Source organism: Ochotona curzoniae, unplaced genomic scaffold, assembly GCF_017591425.1.
Source record: "Ochotona curzoniae isolate NIBS_2020 unplaced genomic scaffold, NIBS_Ocur_1.0 contig_2855, whole genome shotgun sequence".
Taxonomy (NCBI): Eukaryota; Metazoa; Chordata; class Mammalia; order Lagomorpha; family Ochotonidae; genus Ochotona; species Ochotona curzoniae.
The window spans coordinates 1,701,363-1,722,590 of NW_024465615.1; the positions used below are offsets into that span (position 1 = coordinate 1,701,363).

Here is a 21,228-nt window from a genome sequence, read left to right on the forward strand (position 1 = left end):
AGGCAAAGCACTGCCGGACTGGCAAGAAGGGGGCAGATGGGGGCCTCAGGGTTGCTTCCTAGTGCTGGGTTCTGCACTGGCAAGCAGCAGAGCAGGTGAAAGGGGGTGGGCTGCTTTCCTGAGGCAGCTGAGAAACTGCTGTTATGACTTGGGTTTGCAAGCATCTCCTGGCTGCCCAGTTGCGTTTCTTTGAGCAGGGCAGCCTCCTGCAGAAAGCAGCCAGCTCTATCTGCGGGATAGCATTGGAGAGCAGGAGCATGCTCAGGCCTCTTCAGCTTCCATGCAGACCGCCTGGGTCTGTTGAGGATGAGAGATGTGAGTCCCTGGTCCCATGGCTGTCCTTGTGCTGAACACAGGCCAGCTGCTGCCACACAGCTTCCAGGTGTACTCTGCAGCCCCTGTGCTTGTCCCTGCTGGCATTCACAGTGAAGCACAGTAGCCAGCTGTACTGGCTGCACCCCAGTCTGTCCCTGGTTAGCAGCAGTGTCACCCTGCATAGATTGTGTAACTTCTCTGACTTCTCATAAGAGTTTGTGAGGATTTCTGAACATTAAGCTCTTCTGAAATGGCCCAGAAACAAATCTTTGCCTCTTTCCTCTTCCTTACGTACTGGCTGTCTCATCACCCTTTTACATTGTGTGTGTTGACAAAGCATGTCTTCACATCATTCACCTGTGATGAGCTGTTTATTAAAACATGTTACTGTTCCTTCCCTTCTACTCACCTTCTCTCTTCCTCTCCACACACCCAGACATAGACACAGACATACACATATATGTATATGTTTGTTCAGACACATGCTGGAAGTTCAGAAACACCACTTGGTGGCAAAGGAAAGACTTGAGTGCTACACAGGCAACTGTGAGCTTATTCACTGATGTGCTTTTATCATTTTATTCTGACTGACTGCATGGTTCAGTGCATGAAAGGGTTTTGAGCCAGATGTGTTTTGCTTTGCGGGGCTCCACAGCCTCTCCCATCTCGGCTTGTCCTTGGCAGCCAGGCAGCTCACATCTTTGGTTAATACTCTTTGAGCATCCCTGGTCAGCTGGGGCAGGAATGACTTCCCAGAGGAGTGGTGATGCTAGAACTGAGTCGACGAGGAGGAGGAGCTGCTCTGACAGACTTGGCCACAGAGAGCAGCATAAGCACAGGCAGAGAACACAGGCTGGAGCAGAACAGCAAACCTTTCTTGTCCTTAGAGCAAAAGAACATTCCCTGTGGGAAGTGATGGGAGATAGGCAAGGCCAGCTCACAGAGGGCCTTGGGTACTATGACAAGGCATGCTGACTTTGCCTGGTTTAGGTATCAGACTTTCCACAGGCAGCACCAGGAGGCCACGATCACAGGGAGCCCATCCAAGGCTTTAGCATATCCTTCAGGCTTAGCTCCAGCTGAGCCGGAACTGAAAGGAAACTGTCACTTTTCTTGCTTTTATTACTAGGCCACTGCACAAATGGAAGAACGGCTGGCAGAGTTCATTGCCTCCAACACTCCAGACAGCGTGCTGCCCCTAGCAGACGGAGCCCTGAGCTTCATTCACCACCAGGTGATTGAGATGGCCCGAGACTGCTTGGATAAATCTCGGAATGGCCTCATTACGTCACACTACTTCTACGAACTTCAGGAGAATTTGGAGAAGCTGCTGCAAGATGTGAGTGTCTGTGCAGGGGCCCCTGTGAGCCTCCTTGCAGTGATCCCACCCAGGAGCAAAAATAACAGAGCTCCGGTCATCCCAGGCCCGTGGGCCACTGTGCTTCCTTGGTCATGTCCACAAGTCACCCTCAGTGTGGTGCTGATGGGCAGACATTCCTCCCCTCCTCTCCTCCCCAGCCCCTGCCTCACTGGAAGAGGACTGCTTGATGTCAGAAAATCAGTTTTAAAGGCCCATTATTTTCTTAATTCAAAACTGTATCACTCTACCTGAGTCTCTAACATTGATAGAATACAAGTATCTGGCTAAGAGATTGGTTATCCAGAGCCAAAACGTGGTCCTTAGGGCTGCTGTGGGCCTTTTTTGGCTAGAATTACTAGTTTGAGCAGAGTCTTGCAGCTGTTTTTCTTCAGCTAAGCTCTATCCTGTGGGCTTATGTGTTGGTATGGTGAGTTGTCTAAGGGGGGATTTTCTTTACTTAGTGAGAACTGATACACTCCAGTGCAAGGTGAAACAATGGCCAGGATTGGAGCATCCTGTGTTCTTAACACTTTCAACTCCTAGTGCTTGCTTTCAGCCTGTCAAATAAGGCAGGCAAGTGCCTTCCCGCTGAGATCAGAGTGGTCCCATACTGCACTCTTGACACAATTTGTAGATGAGGGATGTGTCTCACCAGAGAATTTCCTAGTTGAGAGCCCCTTAGCACCGCTTGACACAGGACCTCTTCCTAAAATAGTAGTGACTGAGCTGAGAGCCCAGGGCTGGTGATTAAATAGAATGCTCTGTGTTTAAAAAAAAAAAAAAAAGATGAGCCTGAGGGCATGCGTGGTGGCACAGTGAGTTAAGCCACCATGCAGGACTCCTGTGTCCAGTATCACTGTGCCAGATTGAATCTCCACCACTCTTCCACTTCCTGCTAACGTTCTTAGGAAGGTAGCTAAGAAGGCAGTTGATGGTACCCCAAGTTCTCAGGTCTCTGCCACCCATGGCAAGAGACTTGGATGGAGCTCTGGATTTCTGACTCCCTGGATTGTACCAGTTTGGGTTAAAAACAAAACAAAATCTGTTTCTCTCTCTCCCCCATCTCTCATTCTGTGTGTGTGTGTGTGTGTGTGTGTGTGTGTGTGTGTGCTTGTATATCCCTCTCTGTCACTGTGCTTTTCAGATAAAATTATCACGAGTTTTTGTCAAAAGGTAGATTTTTTCATATGTAAGTGAACAAATTGTTCCTTTTTCTATTCTGGTTTTTAAAATTTTATTGGAAAGGCAGATTTGCAGAAAAAGGAGAGGCAGAGAGAAATGCCTTCCGTCCACTGGTTCACTCCCCAAATGGCTGCAATGGCAGGAGCTGAGCCAGTCTGCACCCAGGAGCCAGGAGCTTCTTGCAGGTACCCAACACAGGTACAGGGTCCAAAGGTTTGAGCCATCTTCTACTGTGTCCTGGTTGCTCCACTTCCTATCCGGCTCCCCTGCTCGTGGCCTGGGAATGCAGTCAAAGATGACCCAAATCCTTGGGACCCTATACCCATGTGGAAGACCCAAAAGCAGCTCCTGGCTCCTGGCTTCAGATCGGCTCAGCTTCAGCTGTTGCAGCCACTTTGGGAGTAAACCAGCAGACAGAAGATCTTTCTCTCTGTCTCTCTTTCTCTCTCTCTCTGTAACTCTGCCTTTCCAATAAAAATAAATAAATCTTTAAGAAAGCATTTTTCTGATTGCAGGAGTAATATTTGAATGTAAGCATAGTATACATGTGACTTTAGATAGCTGAAATTCTATGAAATTCAGTCATGTGTTTTTGCTCCAGAATTACTTCCTAACAGTTTCCCAGCTGGTGGCAGGGTTGCTCCAGAGACCTTTAGGAATCAGGGACCCTATATTAGATAAAGGGTCCAGTTGAGCGCCTCCCACTTCTACCCCGTGTTCCTGCCATACCTGAGGGTGAGCTGACCTGCTGAACTTAGAGGCCTGCCCAAAGCTGTCAGACGTTTTCTTAGATTGACTGCCTCTGGAGTTGAAAGAGCACTGCATTCAAAGTAAGCCTGCTCATCTGCTCCTTAGTCTGCTCAGCTTCTGGAATGCAGGAAAAAGTTCAGTACATGCTCTATCTCAGAGATTAGCACTGGCGTACAAACCCAACAACATATACTTACAGTCACAATAGCGGCTGAGAGCTGTTGATGCGATTGTGTGCCACACACTACCCTGAGCTCTTACCCCCATTGGTTGGCGAGTGTCAAGAGTTAACTGAGCAACGGGAACAGCATGAACAGCCTCTCCCTGGTGTACCAGAACCCGGTGCACTGCAGTAAAGCTCAGGGACACCTGTGAGGAAAGGGCACTAGGCCAGCCAGATAAGCTAGACTGGGGGCCAGGTCATACAGGCCATGAGAGGATCTTTAGATTTTTATCGTGAGAGTCATAGGGCATCAGTCAGTGGTGTTAAATTGAAAAATGAAACAATCACATCTCCACTTACAGTAGTAAAAATCATAAACATTCACAGAGCACTTAGTATGCTAGAAACTATGTTACCTCATTTAATTTATCAAATCAACAACTTTGTAGGGAAAATGCTAGTATATACACATGAAGAAACTAAAGTTTTAAAAGGCTCAGTTAGGGGCTGGACTGTGCTGTAGCTAGCAAAGCTGCTGCCTGCAGCACCGGCATCCCATATGGGCTCCTGGGAAAGCAGAGGATGACCCAAGTGCTTGGGCCCCAGCACCTATGTGTGAAACCAGAAGAAACTCCTATTTAGGAATGAACCAGCAGATGAAAGACCTCTCTGTCTCTCTGCATTCTGCCTTTTAAATAAATAAATAAATCCTTTTAAAAATTAAAAGGCTCAGTTATCCCCCAGGTAGCCAATTTCTTTTCTTTTTTTAATTAAGATTGATTTATTTTTATTACAAAGTCAGATATACAGAGGAGAGACAGAGAGGAAGATCTTCCGTCTGATGGTTCACTCCCCAAGTGAGCGCAACTGCGGGTGCTGTGCTGAACCGAAGCTGGGAAGCAGGAACTTCTTCCAGGTCTCCCATGCGGGTGCAGGGTCCCAAGACTGGGCCATCCTTGACTGCTTTCCCAGGCCACAAGCAGGGGGCTGGATGGGAAGTGGAGCTGCTGGAATTAGAACTGGCGCCCATATGGGATCCCGGCACATGCAGGGCGAGGACTTTAGCCGCTAGAACACACCACCGGGCCCGGTAGCCACTTCCTTAAGCAGCAAAGCTAGAACCCAAAGACAGTTTCATCTTACTCCAGAGCCTAAGATCATGTATTCTCAAACACTCCACCAACACTGATGTCTGCTGTAGGTGAGGCACAATTAAGGGCCTAGCATGTGAAGGAAAAGAAGAGAGACACTGCCTTTGTGCTCACACAGCCCTGTAGTATAGCTAGAGAGATGAGACCATGTGGGTGAGCAGAGTGTCAGGAGAATGTGGAAAGGGGAGCAGCTTCTTTTTATACATGTGTGTGCGTGTTCGATGGGGACAGGGCTTCCAGAGTTGACAATATTTATACAAAGTCTTAAAGAAACAAACAAAATTTTACCAACTGCTCGGCCTTTTCATACCTAGTACTTTAAATAATTTCTTAAAGATTTATTTATTTGAAAATCAGAGTCAGAGAGCGATCTGCCATCTGCTGGTTCACTCCCCTGTGGGTGACAGGGGCCTAAGCACTTGGACCATCTTCTGCTGCTTTTCCCAGGCTGTTAACTGGGCGCTGGATCAGAAATAGAATGATGGAACTGCTACAACAGGTGATGAGAACTGTCTGTATGAAGCCTGCACAGATGTTTTTCCTTGCCATCATTCCCTAAGCAATGTAGTCCAGCAACTGTTGATATAACATTTATATTATTGCATGTATGAGATATTATGAATAATCTAGACTATGCCTAGGTTGTTCGCAATTGTTACAACCTTTTCTATAAGAGACTTGGGCATCTGCATGTGTGGGTGTCTGAGGAAGCTCTGGAACCCATCCCCATGGATTCCAAGAGACAGCTGCACCCCAGCTGCCCCCAAGGCTCCCCCTACTTTGATTTCCTCCCATTGTCTATGTTGCAGGTAATATAAGTCTGACTCAGTGGTTTAAGCAGTGAAGGAAAACTCTTGGGGATAAGAAGGGAGGATCTTAAAGATTTGAAGAAAGCAAGCTAACCAGGCCCCAAGAAGAGGCTGGAAGGGATAGCTCAGCATATATTTCTTCTCTTTTTCTCAACTCTGGTCCCCATGCTGATCTTTCTCTGTCCCATAACCAACAGGCCCTTCCCTTTTCACCCACATTTAAACTATAGCATTTTACTATATTGTCGTTAACAACTGTCTTTCCATCCATTTTCAAGTTTCTGGGCAAATGATCCTCGCTGAATGGCCATTGAAGAGGGAGGGAGGGTGCAGCTGTAATTACAAAGTAGGACCCTCCTGGAAGTCAGAGCAGTGTTCAGACAGAGAAAGGCTCCTGGGCCTTGCGAAGTGCCTTGTGTAGGCACCCCAAGTGTTCACATCTAAAACTGGACTTACCTTTTCTGCCTTTGCCTCTGTCTCTACAACCAGCTGTAATGTATGCTTTGAATATTTCAGCTGCTTGTCTTCTCATGAATGGAATGACTGAAATTTCCTTGAAATTGAACTTGCGGTACCTTTTGTCCCCACTTCTTCCTTCCTTCAGATGTGCCTCTGAAATGACGCAGCTCTTTCTGTTTGCCACGTCTCTTACTGTCTTGGGCCTTTTACATCTTCATTCTTCTAGTGATGCATTCACCGTTTTCCTGTGCAGAGCGCATTCTCACCACTGCAGTCAGAGTGGCCTCCCTGAAATGCCACCATGTCATTCCCCAGCTGTGATAAAATCCTTTTCCTTATGGTCCATCTGGGGTGGGGAGCAAACATCAGTGAAGGCTCCATTAAGTGTAGCCCCTGCGCTGGGACCTGGGGGGTGAGTGAAGCTTGTCAAATGGAGGATGGGTAAAGATGTGTTTCTGCAGGTCTGTGCATAGTATTGTGTAAATTCCCAAAGTTCAGATGGTTTCTGAGGGGCACACTTGCAGTCCTGGGCTTTGCAAAGCACCCTGCACTGCCAGGTGCTTTCTCCCCAAGCGGCTTTGTCCTCCCCGGACCTGCGCAACCCCACCGTGTCCCCGTCAGGCCAAGGAGATTGATTGTTCCAGCAACCCGGGTCTCCTCCGCAGGCTCACGAACGCTCAGAGAGTTCGGAGGTGGCTTTTGTGATGCAGCTAGTGAAAAAGCTGATGATTATCATCGCCCGGCCTGCCCGCCTCCTGGAATGCTTGGTGAGTAGACTCGGGAAGATGGGAAGACTTGGAGGAACCAGGGAGCTGAAGAGATAGCAAAGCCATGTGGCACTCACTGCTATTTCCTGTGTGTTCCTGGGCCTTTATTTCTCTACCATTCATAAGTTTTGGGGAATCAGACAGACTTCTGTGAGTACAAACATCAGTCTCTAAGGATGTAACAGGGAACAGTATTCGGCCCAGTCCCACGCTGAGCAGACCCTAACAGTGGGGACTGTGGGAGCCAGAGACACTGAAGGATAGAGGCCAGCTTAGTGTGCACAGATTGAGTCCTTCATTTCACCACACAGCTGCCTTTCTTGAGTAGCTGTGTAGACACAGAAGGCACACATGAAAGAATGTATCTGACCTCCATAGTTGAGTTAAGGAGTCTTAAGAATCCTTGTAAGTCTATTGCAAGATACTTTGCAACTGGGGTCAGTTCAAGGTATGTGGGAACCCAGTGAAGAGGTGCACAGGACACGCCTCCTTCAGATGGTCCACAGGGTGAAGATAAGTGTGCCATGAAGGCACGTTGAGCAGAGCACTCAGTGGAGTTCTGCGTGCCCGCGTGATAGGCCTGGATGGTACAGAATCACGGAGGTTGATGAATCCCCAGCTCAGGCAGGGGTTTGCATTGTTCTAAGCCCCTGAACCTCCAGAAAGTTTAGGTAAGAATGCAAAAGGTCAGGTTTATAGCAAGTTTTGTCAGGATGTATTTTATATCCCATAGAATGTGTTGTATGTAAATCATATGACATTATCTATAAAGGCCACAGTACAGTTAGTTCTCCAAGTAATGAGGGCAGAGGGACTGAAAGCATGTTTCAGAGAGGAGGCAAGGGTTGTGGTCTGCCCAGGGCCCCCACCTTCAGAGCATGAAATCTGTAGCCAGGCATGAGCTTGGAGTCGAGTCCAGGTCTGATTGCTGCTTGTCTGGTCCTTCCTGTCTGTGTCTATGGACAAGTCAGTCCATCCCTGTGAGCCTGCTTTTCCCACCAAATGCCCAGAGCATGGCACATGGTATACACACAGTAAATAAGACTGCGGTTATTACATGTAGAAGACTGTGGTGTGTTGGACATGTGACTCTCCAGTCCCTGGCATGAGGAGAGGTGCACAGTTACTATTTGAGGATGAGTGTGCACCACTTGGGCTGTGAGTGGAAGCTCTGGTGTACGACAGGGGAGTGTGCTCCAGGATTGCCCTTGACTGGGCTGGTGCAAGGCTTGACCTGGGTAAACAGCTGAGCACTCTTGGAGTGAAAAGCTCTAGTTGCTGTGAAGGTGACATATACTTTGTATGTCCAGTCTGTAGGTGTCCTTTGAGACAGCTTTGTCCCCACTATGGTCGCTGGATCATGTTCCTGGGCATTCAGGTGTCTTGTTCCAATGAGAAGATCTTGTCCATCCCCTCTGTTATATACTGTACAACTGCAGAAAGAGCAGTCTTCACTTGTGTTTCTCATCACTGACTATCTCTCTCCTTTGGTATAGGAGTTTGACCCTGAGGAGTTCTACCACCTGTTGGAAGCAGCTGAGGGCCACGCCAAAGAGGGACATGGGATTAAATGTGACATTCCCCGCTACATCATTAGTCAACTGGGCCTCACACGGGATCCTCTCGAGGGTGAGCATGTTGTCACATGGCTGCAAAGAGGCCCCACTACCTACCAGTTCTAAGGGCAAAAGATCACTCAGAGAAGAGGGAGTTGAATGGGACATGGCCACATGGCATCAGGGCCTCAGGTCTATGGAAGGCCCTTGTGGCCTGTCTTTGATGCCTTCAGTGTTGTCGCTTAAATTGACTTGGTACAGTCCCCGCATGTTTGGCCTTGGGCCCAGCTAACTGAGTTGGCTCAAGCCCACCCCCACCCAAAAAAAATTAACAGCAGAGGAACCCAATTACATTGTCAAAAATGACCACCTCCTCTGCTGCTGGCTACACCACAGAACTTTCTGTGTCTTTGGGACAGTCCAACTCAGGGATTTGGAGGGATCCCCAATGGACTTGAAGGGGTTTGGGGGCCCACTTGGTGCTGTCCTGCTCCTGCCACACCTGCTTTCCAGCCTCATCACACCAAGCAGTTTTGGTGACAGAAGTGGAATGTTGAGCCCAGCCTGCCTTCCAGGAAATGTCCCAAGTTTGAGAAATGATTTTATAAGATTGGCCAAGCCTTGTGAATGGCACTGAGCATCTAGAAGCAGGGGCAGCAGTAGTATGTGGCTGATTGGCTGCTGGAGAAGCCGTGCCTGGGGCCACAGGACGGCATCTGATGCAGAAAGCATGCAGGCCTGCTCACGTACACACTGTGTGGTCTGAGGATCCTGCTGAGATGCCTGACACTGCCACACACGCTGTTCCCTGTGTCCTTGCTCTATTTCTAGAAATGGTTCATCTGAGCAGCTATGACAGTCCTGACACTCCGGAAACAGATGATTCCATCGAGGTAAAGACCCTGCACTCTAGTCCTGAAGCCTGAGCTCCATATTCTCTTGAAGAGAGTACCTAAGGAGGGGTGGCTGCCAGCACCAAGAAGCCATTCCACTCCCAGGGAGCAGGGCAGAAGGCAGCAGCTTCCCGAGCACACACACAGGCCTTCCTGCCTCCCACCTGTCACTTGTCTTCTAGGGTCGAGGAGCATCTCTGCCGTCTAAAAAGACCCCCTCAGAGGAGGACTTCGAAACCATCAAGCTCATCAGTAATGGCGCCTATGGGTAAAGACAGGATCGGGGGGTCAGGGTGTGACTGAACCTGGAGCTAGATCAGACTATGGTCTCTTCTTTCTCAAATGAGGAGAAATGGAGTGCTCGATCCTCTGGCAGCATTGGGGTAGATCCTCTTGCTCCCTGAAGCCTCCTCATGAGGCCAAGTGATAAGTTTCCTGACATCTGAGGATTATTCCCTCTCAGATGGGATTCTTGCCCGTCTTAGAAGCCTTTCTTCTCTCCCTGGGCTCTGGGAAAGCTCTGAGCTATGTGTTCCATCAGGAGATATAAGAACTAGGGGCAAGTGTATGGCACACCAACTAAGATGCTGCCAGATGGAGTTCTAGGCTCCTCTTTTCACCTTGGCCCAGTTCTGGCTGTTATGAGCATTTGGGAAATGAACCAGCAGATAGAAGATTCTCCCTCCCTCTCTCTTTCTCTTTTTTGTCTGTCTGTCTCTCTGCCTTTCAAGTAAATAAAAATAAGGTGAAAAACAAGATAAGAGTTCTGTGGACCAGGGTTCTAGATCCCTCCTCCTAAAGTGTACACCCTGCTCCTCTATTCTTTGCATTTTGCAGTGTAGCGGGAGGCGGTGGGTGCTGGGGAGCACAGGTGCTGAGGGCCCATGGGGGCTGGGCTGGGCTGGGCTGTTTCCCAGGGCTGTGTTCCTGGTGCGCCACAAGTCCACACGGCAGCGCTTCGCCATGAAGAAGATCAACAAACAAAACCTGATCCTGCGCAACCAGATCCAGCAGGCCTTTGTGGAACGCGACATACTGACTTTCGCAGAGAACCCCTTTGTGGTCAGCATGTTCTGCTCCTTTGAGACCAAGCGCCACTTGTGCATGGTGATGGAGTATGTAGAAGGTACTGAAGGTGCTGGGGAGAGTGGCCTGGCCTGGAGGCCAAGACATGTCCGAGTTACCCTGACCTAGGGACTAGCATCTTTGTGGAGGGGTCAACATTCAGGGCTGACAGCTACTCCTGCTGGCATCAAATAGCACAAGGAGACAGTAGAACCGCAAAAGCCCAAACTCAGATGCTGGGATGATTGCCTCTGGGCCCTGGCTGATTTCTTACAGAGACGACATCCCTTGAAACCACACATGAGCCTCTGAGAATGGCTAGAAGATTTTTGGAGAGGAGCAGTAGATTTGCTGCTGGGCTTCTCTGCCCCCTCTTGCTGTTGTGCAGTGCTTCCCAAAATTCTGCCTGTCTCAGGTTGAAGCTGAACAAGACTCCCCTTTCTGAGTCATTGAGTATGTGCTGGGAGCTCACTGTGCTACTCAGACTAGGAGAAGCCAGTAGGATGGAGAGAAGTGAACAAATGTTAGACTCACTCAGGCCTGCTTCTACTCTAAAAAGTGGTCTGATCCTTAGACGTCAGCTAAAAGATGGAGAAGCCTGGATACTTCCCCTCTCTGACCTCAGCAGTGGCTTTGGTGGCCTCCAGCATTTCCTGTGGCTTTCCCTTCCCTCAGCCCTGCCCCGAACCCACGCCAGCAGCAGAGGCAGCACTTAGTGTCCAGCAGCAGGTAGTGCATGCTGGGAACTGGCTGGAGCAGGGACCTAGACACTGCCCTTACAGTGACCTCGTTGCAGGAGGAGACTGTGCGACGCTGCTAAAGAACATCGGGGCCTTGCCTGTGGACATGGTGCGTCTGTACTTCGCAGAAACTGTGCTGGCTCTGGAGTACCTGCACAACTATGGCATTGTGCATCGTGACCTCAAGCCTGACAAGTATGCCCACAGTCCAGGCCCTTGTGCCATTCCCCCCCTTGGGTCTCTGGATGGCTGGAAGCAATGGCACACTGGAATCTGTTCCAGGATAACTGCTAGGAAACATTACTCAGTGCATGTCCACTTAAGCAAGTGCAAGGTCATTGCATAGGATCTGGCAGAGCACTGTAAGGCTTCAGTGACCCCCAAGAGTCAGAGGAGCTCTGGTGAAGAAGCTACGTCAAAGAAGCACTTTCAGTAGATGGCTGAGTGGCTGTTTTGATGTTTGCTGACACCTGCTGTGTGCCAAAATCCAGATTCTGGGTTTTAGAAGAGCCCCAGCATTTGGGATGGTAGTGTAGTTGAGGGCAGGAACAAGGCCTGCCCACAATGTGGGATATGGTTGGGAGCTTAGATCCTGCCCGGGATGTGGGATGTGGTTGTAGTGTGGGGATGGGAGCAGGTCCTGTCTGGGCTATGGGATGTGGTTGTAGTGTAGGACAGGAGCTCAGGTTCTATGCTCAGATAGCAGAGCCTGTGCAGGAGCACACGTGAGTTTGAAAACCCCTCTTAGGACGAGCTGCAGTTCATAGAGTCGGTGAGAAAAAAAAAAGGCCCAGGATGTGGGAAGGGAGTCAGTCATGAAGAGCCCTCTGTTAGCTTCAGCTTCATGTGCGGAGCTCTGGGAGCCACAGATGGCATAGAAGAGACACGCAGACTGGTTTCAGTGTAGAAGGGGCCACAATGCTGGTACACATACAGGGAGACCTCTGTGGGAGAGACCAGGCCAGAGAGACAACTAACAAGTCCTGCACCATCCCAGCGCAGTCGGGATGGAGCCTGCAGTGGAGAATGCTGGCAAACAGCAAGGATAAGTGAGATGATGTGGCAACGAGGGACGGGAAGAATCAGGGATGCCATCCAGCTTTCCCAGCTTGGCACGAAGTAGTGTGGATTGAGGTGGACTCAGGTTCACACAGCTGCTCCTCTGCTTGCTAAGTCAGAGTGTCAGCTGCTACTTCCATATCCCTGAGCCTCATGTGCCCCCTCCCTAAAGTGAGAGGTCTTGATACTTGCCTCTGTGGGGTGTTACTCCAGAAAACATCTCAGGGGCAGAACATCTTTCAGGCACTTAGCACTGAGTGGATAACAGAAACTGCTCATTGAGAAGAGGGAGCACAGGGGAGGCATGGCTTTGCCAGAGACTGATTGAAAAGTCTTAAAAATAAAAGGGAGGGACAGGTGGAGTGAGACCTGCCACACAGAAGTGGGAGACTGGGGCAGTGCATGAGGGCATCTCGCTTCCAGTCTCTCCCAACACACTCTTCTGAACCAGCTTGTGGACATGGAACAAGATGATGCGCCATGCTTCTTTTCCATGCACTGGTTACTGGGGGCTGACCTTGGCTCTATACGAGGGAGGCTGTTCCCCATCTGACCCCTGCCCCCAAGTGGAACAGACAGCAGGAGCAAAAATAAGTGGTGGAGCAGGTCCACTGTTTCTGTGGAAAGTAGTATGTGCAGCCAGAGCTCCTTACTTGCTGCCTGCCTCTCTGCTGAAGCCACCTGTTTCTGTCCCATAGTCCCCTCTGGACAGTTGGAGGGGCACACTGGCCATCTATATAGGCTGGCACTCTTGAAAACCACAGTAACTCCAGTTTTGTTTGGTTTCTCTGCTCTCCCAGTCTCCTGATTACATCCATGGGCCACATCAAGCTCACCGACTTTGGACTTTCTAAAATTGGCCTCATGAGTCTGACAACAAACTTGTACGAGGGCCACATCGAAAAGGATGCCCGGGAGTTCCTGGACAAGCAGGTGAGGAAGGAAGGCTGAATGCTGTGGGGCGAATCCAGCGTCTTGGTGGCACCTACTCCGCCCTGGGCCAGATGCTAGGCCAGGGGTTCCTGTCTGCTCCACTGTCTGGGTCTGGGGAAGCACTGAGTTAGCAGCTCATTTGGGTAATAGGATGGGCCATGAGAATCATGAGGATGTAAAATCCCAAGTCCCCTTCTTCCTCAGCACGTATAGAGAAGAACGTATGTGACTTAGCAGTTTCCTTGGAAGCACTCGGGACTTGCCAGCCTGAGGCGAGCATGAGCGCTCCAGAGGGGCGTATCCTGCTCAGCACACAGCTCCAGGTGCCACCAAGCTGGGCCTGGTTTCCTGGAGTTGCCTCTGGAGTTGACCATTGAGGCTGTAGGTTTTACAGTCCCTGCCATAGTGATGAGACTGGTTAGTCTGTCCCTTGGGGACCTGGAGAGCAGAGGGCAGGAAAGGCTGTCAGGGGTGCAGGGAGAGATGGCTGTAGGTTACAGTTAGACCTTGGACTCACTATGGAAACTCACCCACTGAGAGCTGCAACTCATGCTCAGGCTCCATTGGTTATTTTTTGTTTTTGCTTTTGTTTTTTTAAGATTTGTTTATTTTTATTTGAAAGGCAGATTTTTTTTTTTTTTTGCAGAGTAAGAGAAAGAGAGGTTTTCTGTCTACTGGTTTGCTCCCTAAATGGCCATAGTGGCCAGAACTGGACTTATCCAAATCCAGGAGCCAGGAGCTTCTTTCAGAGTCTCCCATGTAGGTGCAGGAGGCCCGGGACTTGAGCCATCTTTTGCTGCTTTCCTAGGCCATAAACAGAGAGCTGGATGGGAGGTGAAGCGGCCGGGACTAGAACCAGTGCACATATAGGATGCTGGCACTGGCAGGTGGATTAGTGTGCTGCACTACCACATCAGCCCCTACCTTGCTTAGCATATTAACAAGGGAGCTGGGTCTTTACTCAGACAGTTTTCTGCTCCGGAGGCATCCCCACCCCTCCAGCCACCGTGTCAGAGTGCTGCCTCCCAGTGCTAAGCCGGCCTGGCCTCTCTGCTCAGGTGTGCGGGACCCCAGAGTACATAGCGCCTGAGGTGATCCTGCGGCAGGGCTATGGGAAGCCCGTGGACTGGTGGGCCATGGGCATCATCCTGTACGAGTTCCTGGTGGGCTGCGTCCCTTTCTTTGGAGACACGCCAGAGGAGCTGTTTGGGCAGGTGATCAGTGGTAGGTACCATCATGTGGCCCAGTCAGGAGATACTCTGGGTGCACAGATATGACACATGCATGCTTCTGGGAGACTGGAGGGTTCTTGTTCTGGATTCCCATATGGGTGTCTAGAGGGTGGGGGGTACCTGTGTATGCACCTGTGTCCTGTGTGCCCCGGGCTGCTTCTGTGTGTTTACCCATGTGGATGTTCCTGCGAGTGCATGCCGGTGCTTCAAAGGCAGAGCAAGCTGGTACCTTGGGACAGGAGTCCTCACTGACCCACAGGGCACCAGCCAAGGGCTGAGGTGTAGAAGGCTCCCTGGGAAGGACAGAATCCAGCGTCACAGGCAGGACCTCCTAGGGTTCTGGGTAGGGCCCTAGGACCTTCTTGACATCTCCCTGCTCTGTCTCCATCTCCCCGCCCTGTCCCCTCATACTGCAGATGAGATTGTGTGGCCCGAGGGTGACGATGCATTGCCCCCAGATGCCCAGGACCTCACCTCCAAATTGCTGCACCAGAACCCTCTGGAGAGACTGGGCACAGGTAGGCCAGGCCCGCAGTCTTCCTCCCCACCAAAGCGGTCCAGGACAGAGCTGCATCTGCACCTTGGGGCACAGCTTCAGATCCAGGCAGTCCTCAGGTCCTGAGGCCAGGCGTTGGGGGCAGGGAGGGGGATGAGGCTTCAGGCAGAGCTGCCGAGTCCTGGTGCCCTGTTCACTGCCATCCTGCCCCGTGCCCGCCCTGTCTGCAGGGAGTGCCTGCGAGGTGAAACAACACCCGTTCTTCACGGGGCTGGACTGGACAGGCCTTCTTAGGCAGAAGGCTGAATTCATCCCTCAACTGGAGTCGGAGGACGACACCAGCTACTTTGATAGTAAGACTACTGCTGCGGTGGGGTGGAGTGCGGGTCCTGCCTGTTTTCCCAGAGGGCCTTGTGCACACTGAACTTGGCCTTGGGAGAAACTGACTTCTCAGGGTCCTGCTGAGGTCTGATGAGGTCACAGGAAGACCACCGGCAGAGGCGCTGACAGGAGCTGTCATCTGTCCCCAGCACGCTCGGAGCGGTACCACCACGTGGATTCTGAGGACGAGGAGGAAGTGAGTGAGGATGGCTGCTTAGAGATCCGCCAGTTCTCCTCCTGCTCCCCAAGGTTCAACAAGGTTTGGCTGAGGGGCCCCGTTGCATGCCTGGGAAAGAGGACACACTGAGGGACATGGTCTGGGGAAGGTTTGGGTCTAGAAAGAGCTGAGGGCTGGGGTTGCACAATGTGGATCTCCTGACAGCTCCGTAGTGCCTGACCCCACAAGGAGACCACTGGCTTGTTCCCTTGCACCTGCACCTCATGGGAGGGAAGAAAAGGCTGGCTCATGCCAGGAGATGTGCACATGCCAGATGCCGGGGTGCTTTCTGCGCCTGGGGGCTGTGGCCATCAGGAGCAGCCATCCCCGCCCGCAGGTGTACAGCAGCATGGAGCGGCTCTCACTGCTTGAGGAGCGCCGGACGCCACCCCCAACCAAGCGCAGCCTGAGCGAGGAGAAGGAGGACCGCTCAGACAGCCTGGCAGGGCTCAAGGGCCGGGACCGGAGCTGGATCATTGGCTCCCCTGAGATGTGAGCACCGGGGTGTACCCAGGGCAGGGGCTTGGCCTTCCGTTGGCTGTGGCAGAGCTCGGGAGGGGCTCGGACACCATGTGGCTCACGAGGTGTGCCTGAGGAGCCTGAGCAGAGCACAGGGAGCACATGCCAGGCCAGCTCATGCCAGGCCTCATGTTGCCCCAGATTGCGGAAACGGCTCTCAGTGTCTGAGTCCTCGCACACGGAGAGTGACTCCAGTCCTCCCATGACGGTGCGGCGCCGCTGCTCAGGCCTGCTGGATGTGCCTCGCTTCCCTGAGGGGCCTGAGGAGGTCAGCAGTGCCCCCCGGCGGCAGCAGCAGGACGGTATCTGGATCCTGACACCCCCATCTGGGGAGGGGGTACCTGGGCCTGTCCCTGAGCGGCCTGGGGAGCGGTGGCTGAAGCTGGAAGAGGAGCCTGCTGGCCAGAGCTGTAGTCCCAGTCCAGGTATGGCCAAGCCAGTGACCAGAGGGCCTAGACTGGGGGGCCACTGCATGGAGGGGGCTTCCCCGCATCTTGGGTCTCATTGCTTTCTTGGACCCATAGCCATGGAGACTCGGGGCCACAGCACCCCATACCTGGCTGAGGGAGCCACTTCCAAGGCCATCAGTGACCTGGCTGTGCGGAGGGCCCGCCACCGGCTGCTCTCTGGGGACTCCCTGGAGAAGCGTGCCACACGCCCTATCAACAAAGTGATCAAGTCTGCCTCGGCCACAGCCCTGTCCCTTCTCATTCCTGCAGGTAAGGCCCGCTGGGGAGCTTGAGAGGCTGTGGAATCTGTGGACCCAGAGAGAGAATGCTTACCAAGCACAGGTGTCTGAGAGACCATGTGTCCCTTGGCTGTGACCTCTGAGGTCTCAGGAGATGAGCACCTGCCAAAAGGCAGGCTAGCTGTGCACAGTGAGTGTGGGCTTTGAGGCCAAGAGCTGGTGAGCAAACCTGGTTCCATGGCTGACTGGCTGTGGACCTCAAGCAGGTTGCCCAGCCTTTTTAAGCTTCAAGTTCACATCAAAAAGTAGGGGGTTTTGTTTTTGGGTTTTATTTGAAAGGCAGGATTACATACAAAGAGGCACAGAGACAGATCATCCATCTGCTGGTTCACTCCCCCAAAGGCTTCAGTGGCTGGGGCTCGCCAGGCACTGGCAGTGCTAGAAACTCCATCTGGGTCTGCCATGTGGGTAGCAGGGGCCCGAGCAATTGGGTCATTTCTGCTGCTTTGCTAAGCACAGTAAGAGGGAACAAGATCAGAAATGGAATAACCAGGACTTTACCCAGCCACCCCTATGGGATACTCGTGTTACAGGTGGTAGCTTAACCCATTGAGCCAAGATATTGGCCCCCCGAAATACAAATGTTAACAATGGCTAATTCATAGGGTAACTGTGATCTTTAAGTAAGCATGAAGAACTTAAGTCATCCTTGACACATAGCTGCCAGCTGCCACACCTGGTCACTTGTCCCCCCTGAGCGCTGCAGGGACGAGGTGTGCACAGCTAGCTCTGGACGGGCACCAGGATGGACCTGCCTGGTGTCTGACCGCTGGACCTCTGCTTCTCTTTCTGCAGAGCACCATGCCTGCTCTCCGCTGGCCAGTCCCATGTCCCCACACTCCCAGTCATCCAATCCCTCGTCCAGGGACTCTTCTCCAAGCAGGGACTTCTTGCCAGCCCTTGGCAGCTTGAGGCCTCCCATCATCATCCACCGAGCTGGCAAGAAGTACGGCTTCACCCTGCGGGCCATTCGCGTCTACATGGGTGACTCTGATGTCTACACCGTGCACCACATGGTGTGGGTAAGTGTGGCCCCCCAGACCTGCTGTCCTTGACTTCCTCACTCTCCCACCCCACTCCACCCCTCACCGGAACCTGCCTGTCCCTGCTTCCGGCATTGCCCATGCTGCTCCCGGAGTCGCACAGACAAGTGCAGGCTGTGCGGACGTACGCTGAGCACTGCTCTCCCGGCTGCAGCACGTGGAGGATGGAGGCCCAGCCAGCGAGGCAGGGCTGCGCCAGGGTGACCTCATCACGCACGTGAACGGGGAGCCAGTGCATGGCCTGGTGCACACGGAGGTGGTGGAGCTGATCTTGAAGGTTCGTGCGGGGTGTGCCCCTCTCTTCTTCCTGATTGTGTCCGCAGGGATATGGGAGGGCCTGGCACACACAGCTGGCCCCAAGGACAGATGCAGGGACATGCACACACATGGGTATGGTGCAGCAGCCTCATTGACCACCACCCCGCCCACAGGGACCCCGGGGAGCTCCTTCCCCATGGGTGAGGGGAGCTGGGCTGAGGGCCGTGCTGGGGCACAGGGGAGGGGGTGTGCAGACCCTCCTCCCCGAGGCTGCCAACCTCACACTCTGCCCTCACAGAGTGGAAACAAGGTGTCCATTTCAACCACACCCCTGGAGAACACATCCATCAAGGTGGGACCAGCACGAAAAGGCAGCTACAGGGCCAAGATGGCCAGGAGGAGCAAGCGCAGCCGGGGCAAGGAGGGCCAGGAGAGGTGAGCTGGCAGCCATCAGGGGTTCGGCCCTGGGCCCGCCTAGGGCCTGGCAGGCATGTGGTGTGCTGGCTGAGGGGCACCCCTCAGCCCTGACCTCACCTCTGCAGCCGGAAGAGGAGCTCCCTGTTCCGGAAGATCACCAAGCAGGCCTCCCTGCTGCACACGAGCCGCAGCCTCTCGTCCCTGAACCGCTCCTTGTCGTCGGGGGAAAGCGGCCCTGGCTCACCCACACATGGCCACAGCCTCTCGCCCCGGTCTCCCACCCAAGGCTACCGTGGGACCCTCGAAGCTGTGCACGCAGGTACGAAGGGCTTCCCGCAGCTCCGACTCTGGGGGTCCCCCACAGTCCCACCGCAGACGTTTCCCATGGCCTGTGGGACCGCAGGCCTGGTACCTGCGACAGTCCCACGCATGGCCCTGCTAACGCCACGCGCCCCTGTCTGTCTTTTCCAAGTGGGTGGCAACTCCTCGCAGAGCAGCTCTCCCAGCTCCAGTGTGCCCAGCTCTCCGGCTGGCTCCGGGCACACCCGGCCCAGCTCGCTCCATGGCCTGGCACCCAAGCTCCAACGCCAGTACCGCTCGCCGCGACGCAAGTCAGCCGGCAGCATCCCGCTGTCCCCTCTGGCCCACACACCTTCGCCACCCCCTGCGTCCTCCCCGCAGCGTTCCCCTTCGCCCCTCTCCGGCCACGGAGCCCAGGCCTTTCCCGCCAAGCTGCACCTGTCGCCCCCCCTGGGCCGGCAACTGTCGCGGCCCAAGAGTGCCGAGCCGCCGCGCTCGCCGCTGCTCAAGCGTGTGCAGTCGGCCGAGAAGCTGGCAGCCGCACTCGCCGCCGCCGAGAAGCTGGCAGCGTCCCGCAAGCACAGCCTGGAGCTGCCCCACTCGGAGCTCAAGAAGGAGCTGCCGCCCCGCGAGGCCAGCCCGCTGGAGGGCGTCGGCGCCAGGGCCGTGCTGGCCGGCAAGGGGGTGCTGCCGCCTGCCCCCTCGCGGGCCCTGGGCGCCCTCCGGCAGGACCGGGCCGAGCGGCGGGAGTCACTACAGAAGCAGGAAGCCATCCGCGAGGTGGACTCGTCGGAGGATGATGCTGAAGAGGGGCCTGAGGACAGCGCAGGCTCAGCACGCCACTCCGAGCGGGCCCAGAGCCCAGCCCTGGGCGGGGCGGGCCGGGCTGTGGAGGAGGACACTTGCCCACCCAGGGGCCTGGTAACAGGAGTCACACTGGGGCCACCCAGAATAGAGGGTCCCACTGGCCGCCAGGGGAAGCTTGGGGGACCACAAGTGCTTGAGGTGACCACCCGGTCCTCAGCAGCTGCAATCCCTGTGCCCCCAGAGGGCTGCTGGAGGGCACGGCACCCGCATACCCAGGCAGCACCAGCACTTTGTCCTAGCCCCGCGTCCCTCGGCCCTGCCAGCTGCTGGGCTGCCGGCTCCACCACCTCTGGGAACACTGGCGGGTGGCCTTGGAGGTGCCTTATCCAGGGCCCAGATGAGGTATCCCCTAGCAAAGAGGCCATGCCGGGCGGTGGGCCAGCCAGCGCCCAGGACTCAGAAGCTACCACCACTACAATCCACCGTGAGAACCTGTCCCCTAGGCACGAGGCCACATTACAACCAGCCGGTGACCCCATGCTGGTCCAGCCACCTTGTGACGTTCCTGGCCAAAGCTGGCCCTGGGAACCAAAGTATACACCAGGAGAGAAAGGCAAGCCAGCCCTGAGTGTCACCCAAGTGCCTGATGCCTCAGGTGACAGGAGGCAGGACATCCTGGGGGGAAGTGACCCGGTCCCCCAGGAGCCTGGGCTCAGCCTGCGCTGGAGGAGCCGGGAGCCAGGCAGCCACCCGAAGCATCAGGACTCAGCCTCGACGCCGGACGAGCTTCTGAAGCAGACCTAGCAGCCGTGTGCTTCTCTTGAGTAATACACACCCCGGAAACGTTTCCTTGCGTTTGGCCTGCTTCTTTCCTTCAGTTTGCACACACCCACCCAGGGGTTTGTCTTGCCGCTGGGCACAGTTCCACCTCCAGGGGAAGGCGTGGACTCACCTTGACTTTCAGGGACTGATGTTCACCCTGGTAAGGGGGTGATGGCCGTATGCCCACAGTGGAGAGTGTCCAGGCACATGCAGTCGGTGGCCAGAGCCACTTTTAATGGCCTTCCAGAAGCTCAGCCTCTGGTGAGGAGCAGCCTGGCACCACAGAGCAGCTGACACTCCTGTGCAGTGGGCCAGGAGCTCAGGCTTCCCTGTTCCCGTGAAAGGGCCCGACCAGGGCAGGGCCTGCAGCTGAAGGGTCACTCACCTTGTGTGGACATGCATGGGGCACTGGGAGGCAAGGAGGTCATTTTGCATGGACTGAGAGGGAAGCTTTTGTAGGGAGAGGGGTTGGCTGGTAGAATGCAGAGGTCAGGTGAGAGGAAGGCAGAAGAAACCTTAGGTTTTGGCAGTGAACCCTGCCAGGGCTGTGGAACTGGCCTCAGTGCCAGGGTAGACACTGCAGCCCTGGGATCAGTGGGGGAAAGACATGGAGGACGTTCCTGGGACCAGCTTGGGGAGCTGGGAAGGAGAAGGCAGCACAGAGTGGGCTTGGCCGAGGAGGGTCTGCAGAGCTGTCTCTATCCATGGCCCCACAAACTGGCCACCAGGTCTGAAGGTGGCAACAGGGCTGCTAGCATCCCTTGGCCCTCAGCTCTCCAGCACCTT

At 53.9% G+C, this 21,228-nt stretch overlaps 1 protein-coding gene across 3 annotated transcripts in view; it reads left to right on the top strand.

Moving 5' to 3' along the window:
- The window catches only part of MAST2 (microtubule associated serine/threonine kinase 2), a 170,964-nt gene extending 150,497 nt beyond the window's left edge, over positions 1-20,467 (top strand). For all 3 annotated transcript variants that reach the window (XM_040977770.1, XM_040977771.1, XM_040977769.1), the window contains 20 exons: positions 1,445-1,654; positions 6,855-6,956; positions 8,453-8,585; positions 9,344-9,405; positions 9,588-9,673; positions 10,323-10,531; positions 11,267-11,405; positions 13,070-13,202; positions 14,261-14,426; positions 14,851-14,952; positions 15,161-15,283; positions 15,461-15,570; positions 15,866-16,020; positions 16,189-16,472; positions 16,572-16,766; positions 17,591-17,817; positions 17,993-18,115; positions 18,395-18,531; positions 18,639-18,832; positions 18,986-20,467. In XM_040977770.1, coding sequence (XP_040833704.1) covers positions 1,445-1,654; positions 6,855-6,956; positions 8,453-8,585; positions 9,344-9,405; positions 9,588-9,673; positions 10,323-10,531; positions 11,267-11,405; positions 13,070-13,202; positions 14,261-14,426; positions 14,851-14,952; positions 15,161-15,283; positions 15,461-15,570; positions 15,866-16,020; positions 16,189-16,472; positions 16,572-16,766; positions 17,591-17,817; positions 17,993-18,115; positions 18,395-18,531; positions 18,639-18,832; positions 18,986-20,424 — 4,329 coding nt within the window. In that variant the 3' untranslated portion in view covers positions 20,425-20,467. The remainder of the gene's footprint in view (positions 1-1,444; positions 1,655-6,854; positions 6,957-8,452; positions 8,586-9,343; positions 9,406-9,587; positions 9,674-10,322; positions 10,532-11,266; positions 11,406-13,069; positions 13,203-14,260; positions 14,427-14,850; positions 14,953-15,160; positions 15,284-15,460; positions 15,571-15,865; positions 16,021-16,188; positions 16,473-16,571; positions 16,767-17,590; positions 17,818-17,992; positions 18,116-18,394; positions 18,532-18,638; positions 18,833-18,985) is intronic.
- Positions 20,468-21,228: the final 761 nt, after the last annotated feature.